This window comes from Pelophylax lessonae (assembly GCF_965119305.1).
Source record: "Pelophylax lessonae genome assembly, chromosome: 3".
Taxonomy (NCBI): Eukaryota; Metazoa; Chordata; class Amphibia; order Anura; family Ranidae; genus Pelophylax; species Pelophylax lessonae.
In genome coordinates this window covers 304,334,707-304,350,886 of record NC_138770.1, presented here as the reverse complement: position 1 = coordinate 304,350,886, position 16,180 = coordinate 304,334,707, and the positions used below count along the sequence as shown (strand labels likewise).

General features: G+C 43.2%; 1 protein-coding gene across 2 annotated transcripts in view; it reads left to right on the top strand.

Annotated features, from left to right (window-relative positions):
- LOC309551762 (receptor-transporting protein 2-like) overlaps nt 1-8,312 on the top strand; it is a 30,510-nt gene extending 22,198 nt beyond the window's left edge. For both annotated transcript variants that reach the window (XM_082252455.1, XM_082252454.1), the window contains exon 3: nt 7,688-8,312. In XM_082252455.1, the coding sequence (XP_082108581.1) occupies nt 7,688-8,036 (349 nt within the window). In that variant the 3' untranslated portion in view covers nt 8,037-8,312. The remainder of the gene's footprint in view (nt 1-7,687) is intronic.
- The last annotated feature ends 7,868 nt before the right edge of the window (nt 8,313-16,180 follow it).

The window sequence follows — 16,180 nt, the reverse complement described above, 5'->3', positions numbered from 1 at the left end:
ATTGATAAGATCGGTCACTGCAACCCCCCCCCCCCCCCACACAGCAAAATCGATTGTACAACACTGACCCTAAAAGTCAGCAGCCTCTCCCTAAAATGCCCTACAACTCGTCCTGCCTAACACACATTCCGACCTGTCCCTCAATTCTATCCGGACACAAATGATTTTTGTCTGTCTGTCCCTAATCAGCAGCCAGCACGTATGATGTGTGCTCTGTCCCTGAACTACACAGCAGAATGACGCAGCGGCGCTGGCTCGAACTTATAAAGACTTGGTCACATGCTTCAGATGGCCAATCACTAATACATTTGTAGGCATGGCTGGGATGGCTTAAGGCACACCAGTTAAACGCTTGTTAATTGGCTGTTAAAAGCCTGCCATGAAAAGCGCGCCAATGCATACAAAACCCGGAAATAAAATGACCGAACACGGATTTTTACTCGAATATACAGTAAAGTTTTCGGGTAACAAAAATCCAGTTATTCGGTACGAACACGAATAATACAGTCCGTGTTCGCTCAACCCTAATGCTGACCTCAAGCGGGCATATCTCACAGCAGGCATGGCCTGCAAACCAGCTTTAGCCCTGGCTACAGTGTCAAAAGCCATGGAGGTCTGGATCAATAGCCTTGATGAAACCCTCAAAGGAGTCTTAGAAGAAGCAGCAGCGATTCAAGAGCTAAGGATGGCTGCGGGGTTCATGTGGGAGGCTTCCATCGACATCATTCGCCTCATGTTATCCTCCGTCACCGCCAAACGCGCCCTCTGGCTTCGGTTTTGGGTGGCTGATGCCGCGTCAAACCAGGCATGGTGCCGGATTCCCTTTGAGGGTTCCTTCCCTCTTTGTGAACAAACTGGATGCGGCCATATCTCGGGCCACGGGTGGTAGGTCTGGCTTCCTCCCCCAGGACAGACGCGCAGGTGCTCAGAAGCGGGCCCCTCCAAGGAAGCAAAACAAAAGCCGCGCCAGGGAAGCGCATGGTTACAGACCAGGCAATAGCTTTGGGAGAGGATGGAAGTCCAGACAGTCTGCCTTCCAAAAGGGCTCCAAGGGTACTTTGTCTGGGGACCGGGAGGCCACTAAATCTTTTTGAGAGTGGGCCCGCCCGACCATCCCCAGTAGGAGCCCGTTTGCTCCGTTTTCGGGATGTTTGGGCGGCCTCGATTCAAGATCCCTGGGTCCTCAGTACGGTGTCTCAGGGGCACTCCTGGGTTTTCAACAGTGCTCCCAGGGCCAGGTTCATCACCACGTCTCTTCCTCCCTCGACAGAAAAAAGACAGATTCTTCTTTCTTATCTAGACACTCTGGTGGTCCAGGAGGCTGTAATACCAGTTCCATAATCGGAAAGAGGTCAGGGAATCTATTCACCCCTCTTCTTAGTTCAAAAGAAAAAAGGCACCTGGAGGCCCATGATAGACCTTACGTACCTCAAAAAGTCTATCCGTAGGGAAAAATTCAAGATGGAGTCTCTGGTCACGATCCAGCATTCAGTCCAACCAGGAGATTGGCTAGCGTCAATAGACCTGAAGGACGCTTATTTTCACGTTCCAGTGGCGAAGGAGTTCCAGCAGTTTCTCCGCTTCGCCATCGGACAAGCTCATATGCAGTTCACCTGTCTCCAGTTCGGGCTTTTAACATCGCCTCATACCTTTTCCAAAACCTTATTGGCAGTAGTGACCCTTATCAGGATCAGAGGCATCAGGGGACACCACTATCTGGACGACCTGCTTCTCCTGTCTCAAGACAGGTCTCAACTGCTTGTGCATCTAGAGCAAGTGATTTCAGTTCTCCAAGAATTCGGTTGGATCTTGAACTTCGAGAAGAGTCACCTGGTACCCACACAATCTCTTGTGTTCCTAGGGGCTCTTTTCTAAATGTACCATCTCCCTGCCCGAGGAAAAAAATCCTGGTGGTCTGAGACAGAGTGGCTCTCGCTCTTGCTTCCTCTCATCTCACTGCTCGGCAGTGCCTGAGAGTAGTGGGAACCCTGGTGGCCATGGCCCCCATGGTGAAATGGGCCTTGTGGAAGTTGAGGCCGTTCCAGAGGGGTTTCCTCCAGCAGTGGGCATCAGAGAGCATGTCCCAACACATCCATCTGACTTCATCCATGAAGAGGTGCCTTCCCTGGTGGCTACTACGGGAGAATCTCGTCAACTGCCATTCCATAGCCCCAGTTACGTGGATCACAGTAACCTCGGATGCCAGCAGCACCGGTTGGGGAGCCCACTGCCTGTCAGAAGTGGCACAAGGCAGATGGGTTTTTCCCACCCGCGGAGTAGTCTCCAATGTCCTGGAGCTGCGGGCTGCCTTCAAAGCACTGCAAGCCTTCCGCCATCTGATCCAAGGAGCCTCGGTAATGCTCAGGTTGGACAATACAACGGCGTATGTGAAGAGGCGGGGAGGGACCCGCAGCCTGTCACTGCTCCAAGAGACGGAGCCGATTATGTCCTGGGCTCAGGGGTACCTGGCCAATCTCTCAGGAGCTTATGTTCCAGGAACACTGAATGTGGAAGCGGACTTTCTTTCCAGATATAAACTCAACAACAACGAGTGGTCTCTCCATCAGGAAGTGTTCGACTGGATTCTGTCTCTGGGGTTCTGTCCGGAGGTAGACCTATTTGCGGCCCCCGCAACAAGAAGCTCCAAAAATATTATGCAAGGTTTTGGGATCCTCGGGCGTTTGGAGTAGATGCTCTTACGGACAGCTGGAATTTCCAAAGAGCCTACGTGTTTCCGCCAGTCCCAATAATTCTCCAGTTCCTACGGAGATTGAGGGTGGAGGTGGTAGAAGTCCTGGCAGTAATTCCATATTGACCCAACAGACCTTGGTTCCCTCTGTTGTCTCTCCTCAGCTACCAGGATTCAATCTCTCTGCCCCTCAGACCAGATCTGCTGTCTCAAGGCCCTACACTGCATCCATGTCCTGCACGCCTGCATCTCAAGGCTTGGTTCTTGAGAGGGTGAGGTTGGAGATCCTCGGATGTCCAGTGGAAGTGATCCCTACACTTATGAATGCAAGAAGGAGTAGCACCAATATGGTCTATGAGAGAATTTGGTCAAAATTTGTAAGTCATCAAGCTCCTAGGTCTGGTTCAGTAAGTGCACCTACGGTCCAGGAGGTACTGGGGTTCTTGCAGTCCGGCCTAGATTTCTCTCTGTTGGTCAGCTCGCTCCGGGTGCAAGTCTCGGCCATCTCGGCATTTACAGGAGTATCATGAGCCAAGCATCAGCTAGTCCAGCAGTTCTTCAAGGGCGCAATTAGGCTCAGGCCACAAAGGAAACCAAGGTTCCCCAAGTGGGACCTTCCTCTAGTCTTGGACTTCTTTTCATTTCTTGGTATGGCTTCTCTTTCAGTCAAGGAGCTTACTCTCAAGACAGCATTTTGGTGGCTATTACCTCCGCTAAGAGGATCTCTTCATAACCTAGGATCGAAGGAGCCTTTCTTAACCTTCTACCAAGATAGAGTGGTCCTAATTCCTATGCTGGTGTCAAATCACAAGGTGACCTCCGTCTTTCATGAAAACACAGATATAGTCCTTCCCACCTTCAGGACTGATGAAGATTCTCTGGTTCATCCTCTCGATGTCGGTGATATCTTGAAACAATATCTGGCAGCCACATCCTCCTTTCGTCCGTCAGATTTTCTCTTCGTCCTCCTTCAAAAGAAAAAAAGAGGAATGCGTGCTTTTTCCAGAGTGGTTGCTGTATAGATTGGCCATTCAGTGGGCCTACAGAGCAAAGGACTCTGAGGCGGTAACGGCACATTCGACTCAAAGCATCTCCAAGTCATGGGCAGTCTCTAGGCATGTTGCTCCTGATGTGATCTGCAGGGCAGCTTCTTGGTCGTCTATCAACACTTTTCTTTCTCATTATTGTGTTGAACCAGCTGCCTTATCCTCTGTTAACCACTTAAGCCCCGGAGGATTTGGCTGCTAAACGACCAGGGAGTATTTTGCGATTCGGCACTGCGTGACTTTAACGGACAATTGCACTGTCTTGCGACGCTGTACCTAAACAAATTTGATGTCCTTTTTTTCCCACAAACAGAGCTTTCTTTTGGTGGTATTTGATCACCTGTGCGCTTTTTACTTTTTGCGCTATAAACAAAAAAAGAGCGTAAATTTTGTAAAAATAACAATATTTTTCACATTTTTTTTTATATGAAATTCCCCCCCAAAAAAATGTAAAAATCAAAATTTTTTAACATTTTCGGCCAATTTGTTTTATGCTACATATGTTTGGTAAAAAAAAATCGCAAAAAGCGTATTTTTATTGGTTTGCGCAAAAGTTATCGCGTTTATCGCGGTACTGCGACATTGTGGCGGACAGATCGGACCCTTGACTGACATTTTTGACACTTTTTGGGTTACCAGTGACATTTCTACAGTAATCAGTGCTATACATATGCATTGTTACTGTAAAAATACACTGGTAGTGAAGGGGTTAACTTTATTTGAGAGGGAGGGGCTGTGTGTGTCCCTAGGGGCATGATTCTTACTGTGATTGGCTGTGGCTTGAGGTGTAAGGACACTGATCAAGAACCGTGTGATCAGTGTTTTTACACCGAGGAGAATGACAGGTGGCTTGTTTACACAAGCCGCCTAACTTTCTCCCTCTCCCCCCGACGATCGCCGAGTGACCGGCGGACATCGGGTCCGCCGGTCACACGCGCGGGGGGGGGGTCCGTGACCGCACGGGAGCGGGAGCGCGCCTCCACGGGCGCGCGCTCGCTCCCCAGACCCGTCACTCTGCCTGGCTGACCGCCGCAGTAAATTTACTTGCGGCGGTCGGCAAGCGGTTAAAGCGGAGTTCCACCCTGGGAAAGTTTTTTTTAATAAAAATACCTCTGGGACAGTCAGGGCTAGTGCATTCCACAATGGATAGCCTCTGATCTGTCCCGGGTTGCACTTACCTTTTCGAAGAAATACTTACCTTGAAAATGTATTGTCCAGCGCTGCCATCTCAGGTGTGGGCAGCTTGAAGCCAGCGCGATCCTCTTCTGCGTCCTCTTCCGTCTTCTTCGGTCCCACGATGCACTGCACCGGCCCCGCCGTCACTTCCGGTTCCACAGCGTCATCCCTGCATGCCCAGAAGCTGTTTAGCAAGGTATGACGGCGCCTGCACCGGAACTGACGTCGGGGCCGGTGCAGGCGCATTGATTCCTGGGAGCGATGACGTTCAGCTCCCAGGAATCATTGCAAGCCAGGAAGTGACGAATCGCCGTGGCCGCCGAGGGGAGGAAGAGAAAGTAAGGTAAGTATATTTTCTTCTAAACAAGGTAAGTAAAAAAAAAAAAATTGCGACTATCCATTTGTTTTTCAGGTGACCCGGAGCAAGAAGATGGAGGTAAGTATAATTTTAGGGTGGAACTCCACTTTAATTTTGGTGTTCAAGTGCTGTCAGTTGATGGTACTAATTAAAGCTTTTGTTCAGCATCTTCCCACCCAGGAGTGTATAGCGAGTTATTTCCCGAACTTATGCTGCCATGGAGTCTGTCAGGAAAACGGAAAATTGTTATCAAATACTTATTTTAACTTAATTTTTCTTTCCTGATGGACTCCATGGCAGCAGGAGTCCCCTCCCGATTCCTGAGTAGGCTAGTTACAGAACACGGATGCTGAAAGGGAGCAAAGATTTATGGGAATGGGGTCCTATAGGGTAGGAGAGGATGCAGGGCTACCCGAACGCATGCTGCCATGGAGTCCATCAGGAAAGGAAAATTATGGTAAGTATTTGATAACAATTTTCCGTTTTCTTTTCCGAGCATGTGTAGTTTTGCTCTTACAATTTTTTGGGGAAAAAAACTGTACTAATCAAATGAAAATCGGACGTTCTGTACACCTACGATAACAATTTTATAGCCTGCACATCCAATTTGTGGCATCCAAAAAGTCGGAATTGGCTGTCGAAAGCACCATACTAATGATCTGAAAATCGGCCGATTGTTCATTGTATGAACGTTTACTTCTGATATTTTTATTGTGTGTACGGACTTTCAGAAACAGGAAACCTGGAAAAAAGCTGCACACTCAGTAAGTAATCTAATCAGCTGTTAAGTTTAATATTCAGCTGAAAGTTTAATATCATTTTAAGGAAGCAAAGTCCTGCTCCACTTCCAAGATGGCCAACTCCATGCAGACACACAGTGTGGAAAACAAATTAATAACTAGGAAAATATGCTCTGCATAGAGTTTATGGGCAATACTATTCATTTATCCTTTGCCCTTGCACTCCAGGTCCTCTATCTGCTGAATCTGAATGCACCATGTTGTCAGCTTGTATTATAGATATATTGATGCTCTATTTTTTTTTACATTTAATCAGATTTTTGATAAAGCATAATAATGTTAGGCTGAATTTATAAAGTTGCCAGCACTATGCACTGACATATTGATGTAATTATTTTACAATGTTTGCTCATTTAATAATCAATTACATGTGTTCTGTAGTCTACAATTACAAATGCTCAAAGTCCACAGTCTCTAAACTTTGTTTGACAAATAGATTCTGCAACTAAGGAAGTTGGTGAAAGGTAAAGCTGGCTTACGGCCATGGCCGTTATTTAAAGTGCCAACATAAAACCAGACCTTTGCACATATCTGCTGTAAAACTTTCAGTGACAAAATAACAATGTAATTTTGTGTTAAGCCCCTGCGATTTGACATGCGTTTTGAAAGGTCAAATCGCAGCCTATTGCTGGCAATGGCTCCGTCCCAATCAATGCAACGCTGACTTTGCAGCGCCGCACCAATTTCCAAAAGTAGTTCCTGCACTACTTTTGGCGACTTCGGGGGCGACTTCAAAAGACATCTGTGTATGAACCCACACAGATGTCTTTCAAGCCACCCCTGAAGTCAGACTGAAATGGGGCTTTGAAACCGTGCAAGTTCAGATGACGTTACACGATTTCAAAGCCGCGTTCAGTGTGAATGAGGGCTAAATACTGTGATATCTTGATGCTACTGGGTTCCAACTGCATGATTTTTAATATAATCAAAATGATTAAAAAAAACAACAAAAAAAAAAAAATCTCTGGTGTTACTTGATATGTTTTACAATAGAAAATACTGTACATGGGTCATGGAACTTTAGATGAGGCAACACACGAAATAAGCATATTAATACTTTTATTACATGGTAGAAAAAAAAGATTTTATAGTACAATCAAAAGACAGATATCAAATTATTATATATATTGAGCTATTTCACAATCAATAAATAAGTATAAAAATATAATTACATATTAATCGCAGTATGTATATGAATATTACTTGAAGCTTACTAAAATAATCGCTTGTCAGCCTAACACTCAAAATTATTATATATAATGAGCTAATCCATATAATAATTTTGATTGTTAGGCTGACAAGTGATTATTTTAGTATGCTATAATATTCATGTCCATACTGCGATTAATATGTAATTATATTTTTATAGTTATTTATTGATTGTGGATTAGCTCATTATATATAATAATTTGATGTCTGTCATTTGATTGTACTATAAAATCGATTTTTTTCTACCATGTAATAAAAGTATTAATATGCTTATTTTGTGTGTTGCCTCATCTAAAGTCCCATGACCCATGTATTTTCTATTGTATTGTATTTAAGGATGGAGGCATCTCGCGTTTTGATGCATCAGATCATTTTCTCTTTTTTGACTTGATATTTTTTGTTTTTCTAGTTTTACTTGCTTCGGATGCCAACATTTTTGGAACTCTGGTCGAGTTACACTCATCTTTCACTACTGCCTTGGCAGAACCAAAAGAGGCACAGTCTTGCTACGGCTTTTTGAACAATCATGTCGAGAGTGTAACAACAACTTCTATATAAAACCTACATTTAACGAGGAAAAGGTGGAAACGATTCTGGAAAAAGTTATTTTAAAAATCAGAAAAAACTGCTATAAGGAGGATATTGATACCGGCGGGCAAGTTAGAGACCGACGTGTACTGAGGACCAAACCTCATGAGAAAGACCTTTGTGAAGCTTGTGCTGAAGGAGTGTGTAATAAAGAACTTGATGTTGCCTAGCCTGCATTTCTGTGTACTTTTCTGTGCTTACCAGTGCTTCACTCTAATTCACTGATGAGAACATTTTTAAACTGACTCCAGGTATTGCCCTACCTATAAAACCTTTGTGATTTGATTTCTAGTCCTGCACGTTATACACTCAGTGACCATGTTATTAGGTACATCGGCTCCTTAAAGTTTTTTAAAGCTAAAATGTTTGATATTAGTTTGGATTAGGAGGATAATGGTTGAAATGTCTGTCAGGTTTTTGTTTTTGCTGTCTAGTGTCCCATCAGGATGATCTCTTTTCCATTTCCTGTCCCAGGGACACAGCAGGAAGTAAGAGGAGATCTCTCTAAAATGGGAAATATCCTCTTTTAACCTCCCTGGCGGTAACCCCGAGTGTGGCTCAGGGTTAATTCTCAGTACCAAAAGCGGTAACCCCGAGCAACACTCAGCATTACCCTGTAGTGAAATCTACCTTGTCCCTGCGAACCCCTGATGTCCTCCGGCCGATGCTGGTGTTCTATCAGAATACTGCTACCTATCAGATTCTGCAACCGGAAGTGATGTTGGTACGAGAAAACTTACTGCGCATGCGCCATGCGCTCTAACATGGCCGCTATGCGCTCCAAAAGCTTTCCTAATGTGACAGAACACGAAGCAGCAGCAGGCATGTTCTTACAACCAAGCAACTCTTGAATTTCAGACTGATTTTAGCAGTAAAGCCACCTTATATACAGAAATAGACTATTTAGCCACAACTGAGTGAAATAGTCTATTTCACTATATAATCAACTCAATGAGAGGAGGCGGGGTGGAGGCGGGGCAGAGAACGGCCTTAATACATTCATACAATGCAACTGAATGAGAGGAGGCGGGGCGGAGGCGGGGCAGGCACGGCTCAGTACAGATACAGCTACTGAGATTTCTGGAATAGAATACATCCCAGCAGACACTGCGGATCGCCGAATGACGTCATCGCCGATCGGACCAGGAAGTGAGGAGAGGAGGAATAAAGCCGAAATTAAGGTATTTACTAGCAAAAAAAAAAAAAAAAGTTTCCATTGGTAAAAGCCGTTTTAAAGGGGATTACAAAGATCTATGTATTCCAACCTATTAAAAATGGGTGGAACTCCGCTTTAAACAGCTGTCACTAGAACAGGTTTCCCCATTGGAAGATTTCCCCTGACCTCCTGTTCCTATAAAAACGAATAAATGATTGGATGTCCTATCACTTTCTCCACTAGCATGCTAATCACCAGTACCAGCAGAGAGTATGAATCTATAAGGTGTAGACAGCAATAACAGCCCTAAAGGGTTATTTTCCTTTAATCTTTACCTACTCCATCCTCCTACTCCAAAGGTAAAAATAAAAGTTTTTAGCTTTGTAAACTTAAAAAAAAAAACAGACGCACATCATATGGCTGCATAATACATGCAGATACCAGGACATTATTTGCTCTGGTTTGTTCAAATGTTAGAATGGTTCTCCAATAAATTAGATGGTGAGATTATTGCAGGCTGAAGATGTTTTGGGAGCCAAAATACCAATCTTCTGCATGCAATTGGGTTGATTTACTAAATTTGGAGAGTGCAAAATCTGGTGCAGCTGTTCATGGTAGCCAATCAGCTTCTAACTTCAGTTAGTTCATTTAAGCTTTGAGAAAAAAAAATGGAAGCTGATTGGTTTCTATTCACAACTGCCCCTTATTTTGCATTCTCCAGTTTCAGTAAATCAACTCCAATGTTTCTACCATTTACAGAACAATCAAAAACATTTAATTAGTAGCATGTTGTTGGCAGAAACATTATGTTCATTGAGGTTTTAAAGCTGAGTTCCACCCAAAAGTGGCACCTTTCAGGGGGGAGGGGGGAACAGGTACCCGCCCCAACTTTCGTGAGACCCCGCTGCAGCAAGGTCCCTCGGAAGTTCCGAATGGCTTCACTGCCGGTTTTCCTTACCACGAATGGTGGCAGCAGCACCTGAGAGACAATCTGAACATGGGCTGGGGTGCCGACATTGCTGGATTCCTGGACAGGTAAGTGTCCTAATATTAAAAGTCAGCAGCTACAGTATTTGTAGCTGCTGACTTTAAATGTTTTTGCGGGGTTGGGGGGGGGGGGGGGACTCCACTTTAGGAAGAAAGTAGTCAGACTTGTTTTAGAAGGCCGAAAGTCCCAAATAGCTACTTTTTTTTTACAAAATCTATACGTTTTGAGCAGCAGACCTTTCAGGAGCTGATGTTAAAGATATCAGAGGGTTTATCTCTGTAGTTTCATGTGTCCTGTGAAATTGCCTCTGGATCTATTGTTAAACCTATATGTCATGTGTTTATGTAGAAGTTCATAATATGCTCATTGGATCCTGTATATTTTAGGATGCCTTGGCACGTCATATTTTATGTTCATTCATTAATAAAGATTATTTTATTTCTCTTCAAACCATTCTCCAGTTAGAATTTCTCTTTGCCTTTTATTGCTGTCTGTGTCTCCATTAGGGAGATTCTGATAATGCTGATAATTGTCACTGAGACTACAATGGAAAATCAAATATTTTGAATTGCCACAAAACATCTATAGAGGAGACATCTTCTAACTGAACACATATAGTAAAAAATATCCTAAATGGGGTTTTAATCAGTCTCTACTCTATCAAAAAAAAAAAAAAAAAAAGTTTTGGCTTTAGATTTACTTTAGGCTGGGTTTACATATGCTGCAGCTCACAGCAGGGGGTCCAGTGCGTCCCTGTTCACCAATTCAGGTGCAAATCAGGTCTGAATTTTTGCCTGAATTAACACCTGAATCGGAACCAAAGATGCACAGGAACTGACTCCAGGTATTGCCCTACCTATAAAACCTTTGTGATTTGATTTCTAGTCCTGCACGTTATACACTCAGTGACCATGTTATTAGGTACATCGGCTCCTTAAAGTTTTTTAAAGCTAAAATGTTTGATATTAGTTTGGATTAGGAGGATAATGGTTGAAATGTCTGTCAGGTTTTTGTTTTTGCTGTCTAGTGTCCCATCAGGATGATCTCTTTTCCATTTCCTGTCCCAGGGACACAGCAGGAAGTAAGAGGAGATCTCTCTAAAATGGGAAATATCCTCTTTTAACCTCCCTGGCGGTAACCCCGAGTGTGGCTCAGGGTTAATTCTCAGTACCAAAAGCGGTAACCCCGAGCAACACTCAGCATTACCCTGTAGTGAAATCTACCTTGTCCCTGCGAACCCCTGATGTCCTCCGGCCGATGCTGGTGTTCTATCAGAATACTGCTACCTATCAGATTCTGCAACCGGAAGTGATGTTGGTACGAGAAAACTTACTGCGCATGCGCCATGCGCTCTAACATGGCCGCTATGCGCTCCAAAAGCTTTCCTAATGTGACAGAACACGAAGCAGCAGCAGGCATGTTCTTACAACCAAGCAACTCTTGAATTTCAGACTGATTTTAGCAGTAAAGCCACCTTATATACAGAAATAGACTATTTAGCCACAACTGAGTGAAATAGTCTATTTCACTATATAATCAACTCAATGAGAGGAGGCGGGGTGGAGGCGGGGCAGAGAACGGCCTTAATACATTCATACAATGCAACTGAATGAGAGGAGGCGGGGCGGAGGCGGGGCAGGCACGGCTCAGTACAGATACAGCTACTGAGATTTCTGGAATAGAATACATCCCAGCAGACACTGCGGATCGCCGAATGACGTCATCGCCGATCGGACCAGGAAGTGAGGAGAGGAGGAATAAAGCCGAAATTAAGGTATTTACTAGCAAAAAAAAAAAAAAAAGTTTCCATTGGTAAAAGCCGTTTTAAAGGGGATTACAAAGATCTATGTATTCCAACCTATTAAAAATGGGTGGAACTCCGCTTTAAACAGCTGTCACTAGAACAGGTTTCCCCATTGGAAGATTTCCCCTGACCTCCTGTTCCTATAAAAACGAATAAATGATTGGATGTCCTATCACTTTCTCCACTAGCATGCTAATCACCAGTACCAGCAGAGAGTATGAATCTATAAGGTGTAGACAGCAATAACAGCCCTAAAGGGTTATTTTCCTTTAATCTTTACCTACTCCATCCTCCTACTCCAAAGGTAAAAATAAAAGTTTTTAGCTTTGTAAACTTAAAAAAAAAAACAGACGCACATCATATGGCTGCATAATACATGCAGATACCAGGACATTATTTGCTCTGGTTTGTTCAAATGTTAGAATGGTTCTCCAATAAATTAGATGGTGAGATTATTGCAGGCTGAAGATGTTTTGGGAGCCAAAATACCAATCTTCTGCATGCAATTGGGTTGATTTACTAAATTTGGAGAGTGCAAAATCTGGTGCAGCTGTTCATGGTAGCCAATCAGCTTCTAACTTCAGTTAGTTCATTTAAGCTTTGAGAAAAAAAAATGGAAGCTGATTGGTTTCTATTCACAACTGCCCCTTATTTTGCATTCTCCAGTTTCAGTAAATCAACTCCAATGTTTCTACCATTTACAGAACAATCAAAAACATTTAATTAGTAGCATGTTGTTGGCAGAAACATTATGTTCATTGAGGTTTTAAAGCTGAGTTCCACCCAAAAGTGGCACCTTTCAGGGGGGAGGGGGGAACAGGTACCCGCCCCAACTTTCGTGAGACCCCGCTGCAGCAAGGTCCCTCGGAAGTTCCGAATGGCTTCACTGCCGGTTTTCCTTACCACGAATGGTGGCAGCAGCACCTGAGAGACAATCTGAACATGGGCTGGGGTGCCGACATTGCTGGATTCCTGGACAGGTAAGTGTCCTAATATTAAAAGTCAGCAGCTACAGTATTTGTAGCTGCTGACTTTAAATGTTTTTGCGGGGTTGGGGGGGGGGGGGACTCCACTTTAGGAAGAAAGTAGTCAGACTTGTTTTAGAAGGCCGAAAGTCCCAAATAGCTACTTTTTTTTTACAAAATCTATACGTTTTGAGCAGCAGACCTTTCAGGAGCTGATGTTAAAGATATCAGAGGGTTTATCTCTGTAGTTTCATGTGTCCTGTGAAATTGCCTCTGGATCTATTGTTAAACCTATATGTCATGTGTTTATGTAGAAGTTCATAATATGCTCATTGGATCCTGTATATTTTGGGATGCCTTGGCACGTCATATTTTATGTTCATTCATTAATAAAGATTATTTTATTTCTCTTCAAACCATTCTCCAGTTAGAATTTCTCTTTGCCTTTTATTGCTGTCTGTGTCTCCATTAGGGAGATTCTGATAATGCTGATAATTGTCACTGAGACTACAATGGAAAATCAAATATTTTGAATTGCCACAAAACATCTATAGAGGAGACATCTTCTAACTGAACACATATAGTAAAAAATATCCCAAATGGGGTTTTAATCAGTCTCTACTCTATCAAAAAAAAAAAAAAAAAAAGTTTTGGCTTTAGATTTACTTTAGGCTGGGTTTACATATGCTGCAGCTCACAGCAGGGGGTCCAGTGCGTCCCTGTTCACCAATTCAGGTGCAAATCAGGTCTGAATTTTTGCCTGAATTAACACCTGAATCGGAACCAAAGATGCACAGGACCCTTTTTAAATGCGGTCCGCGGTGGTTATGTTCTCATGTCAATACATAGACCAAAATTCCTAAGGAACATTTTGATAACCTTAGCTAGTATGAGGTAGTCTATGCTACTAAGAATTTAGGCTTTTCAAAATCCAAAAGGGTGCTGTCTTTTTTGATTTTTGTACACCAATGCATAAACATAGCAAGTAAAGGAAATTGTAGGTAGTACATAAGCATACATCATTCAAAAAAATGAATACAATGAGATAAAAAATAGTTAGGTCAAGCACCTCTTAAAGCCTCATTCCTTCTTTAGTGATATAAATTAAATCTCTACAATTTCAGGTGACAGAGGCATGGTTGTTTTCTGAATGCAGTGGGCCTGTGTGCAAGATCATAAGGCAGGACCTTGTCCTCAAGAAAAGAAACCCAGAGAAGAATGTGAACAGAGCTTCAAAGTGAATTGTAGATGTAGTCATATTGTGCTAATAGTGGGAGGGGTTTAAAACGTTGTACTCTACTCTTCGTACTTTACATACAGAGTGCATGGGTCAGGAGTATGTAATATATAGAGTGCAGGAATCAGAAGTGGGGATGAGCTTCGAGTTCGACTCGAACATCGGCTGTTCGCTTGTTCGTCGAATAACAAACAAATGGGCTTCTTCGCGGGAACTTCGACTTCCTGCATTATCATGGACTCTCTGACTTCTGAATTCCAATAAATAAATCACTGGCTGGCAGGGGGAATTGATCTCCCTGCTCTTATCATTACAAGCTTGGTATTCTACCACCTACACCAATAAGCCTGCTTAAACTGAATACACTCTCCCTAACTTTTATCTCATCCACTGTGTGTAGGGTGAGATAGGAGTTAGTTAGGTAGGGAAAGTGTATGCAACTTAACTGTGCTTGATGGTGGCGTAGCTGGTAGAATACCAGACTTGCAATGGTTGTGAGATTAAATCCCTTGGCCAACAGATGATTTATAAGTGGAATATTATAATTAATAATACATTGCTAGCAGGGAAAGAGATTTTTGATTTTAAGTTTGTTGCGATCAAAGATATATATATATATATATATATATATAGGCACTTCAGTTTATATCAGTTTATGTCAGTATTGCTGAAAAAAAACAGCGTGGGGTCCCCCCCCCGGCCAAAATAAAAAAACGGCATGGGGTACACCCATACCAGACCCTTATCTGAGCACACAGCCTGGCTGGTCAGGATGGGGGTGGGGGCGAGCCCAGGCCTGGACTGTGGTTGTGGGGGTCTGCGAGAGGGAGGCTTATCGTAATCTGGAAGCCCCCCTTTAACAAGGGGACCCCCAGTTCTCGCCCCCCCCCCTATGTGAATGGATATTGGGTACATGGTACCCCTACCCATTCACCAAAAAAGTGTACAAAAAAAATAATGACAAAAACCAGTTTTGGAAAAGTATTTTATTAAAAAATGAAAAAATACTGTCCCCCGATGATTGCCTGAAAAATAGAAAAAAATAAAAAGCTCCTGCTTCACCAAAGGCTTCCCGCGGAATGAGCTGTTTTGATTTTGACAGCTCTTATATAGTGACCTGACGTCACAAACCGTCCCACAATGCACTGCTCAAGTGCAGTGAATAAATTACTGACGTCAGTAATTTATTCACTGCACCTATAAAAGAGCTGTCAAACTTAAATAGAAGCTAGTTAGCCAGAGAGAGTCCAAGGTTAATCAGCTAGCTTGGTGGCTTAGCTGGTAGAATAAACAAAAGGTTGTGAGTTTAAATCCCCAGGCCAGTGGGTGAACAATGTTAATTATGGATTTTAATTAAAACCTATTAAATGTCCCGCCCCTTCTGAAGTGACGTCAGTAATTTATTCACTGCACCTGAGCAATGGATTATGGGGCGCTGGTGATGTCAGAGCCCTATAAAAGAGCTACAATAGAGAATTGTTAGGCAGAGAGAGTCTTAGGTTACACAGCTGCCTTGGTGGCCTAGCTGTTAGAATAACAGGCTAGCAAGTGAGAGCCTGTGGGTTTGAATCCTTGGCCCAGCAGATGATTAATAGTCACTTACATTTAAGCTTTTAAAATGAGGACTTGTGATTTTTCGTGTTCGTATGTTCGCTAGAACATTTCCCCTGTTTGAGATGTTCTGGTGCGAACCGAACAGGGGGGTGTTCGGCTCATCACTAGTCAGGAGTATGTAATATATAGAGCGCATGGGTCAGGAGTATGTAATATATAAAGTGCAGGGGTCAGTAGTATGTAATATATAGAGTGCAGGGGTCAGGAATATGAGGGAGACTATTCCACATTTTCACTGCTCTTTTGATGCACAAAATCATGATATTAAAAAGCCTTTCTGTATTTGGAGGTTAAATATCTTTTTCTCCAGACATTAAGAGCAACCCTTGTCCTTTGCAATGACCTTAAAGTTTCCTATATTGACCACGTATATTTTTATACATGGTGATCATACCCCTACTTAATCTCCTCATCTCAAGAGAGAATACATTCTGTTCAGCTAATTTTTCCTAATAGCCTCTAATCAGTTTGGTTGCTCTTCTTTGCACTTTCTCCAGTTTCCCAATATCCTTTTTGTGAACTGGTGTCCAGAACTGCAAATTCCAGGTGA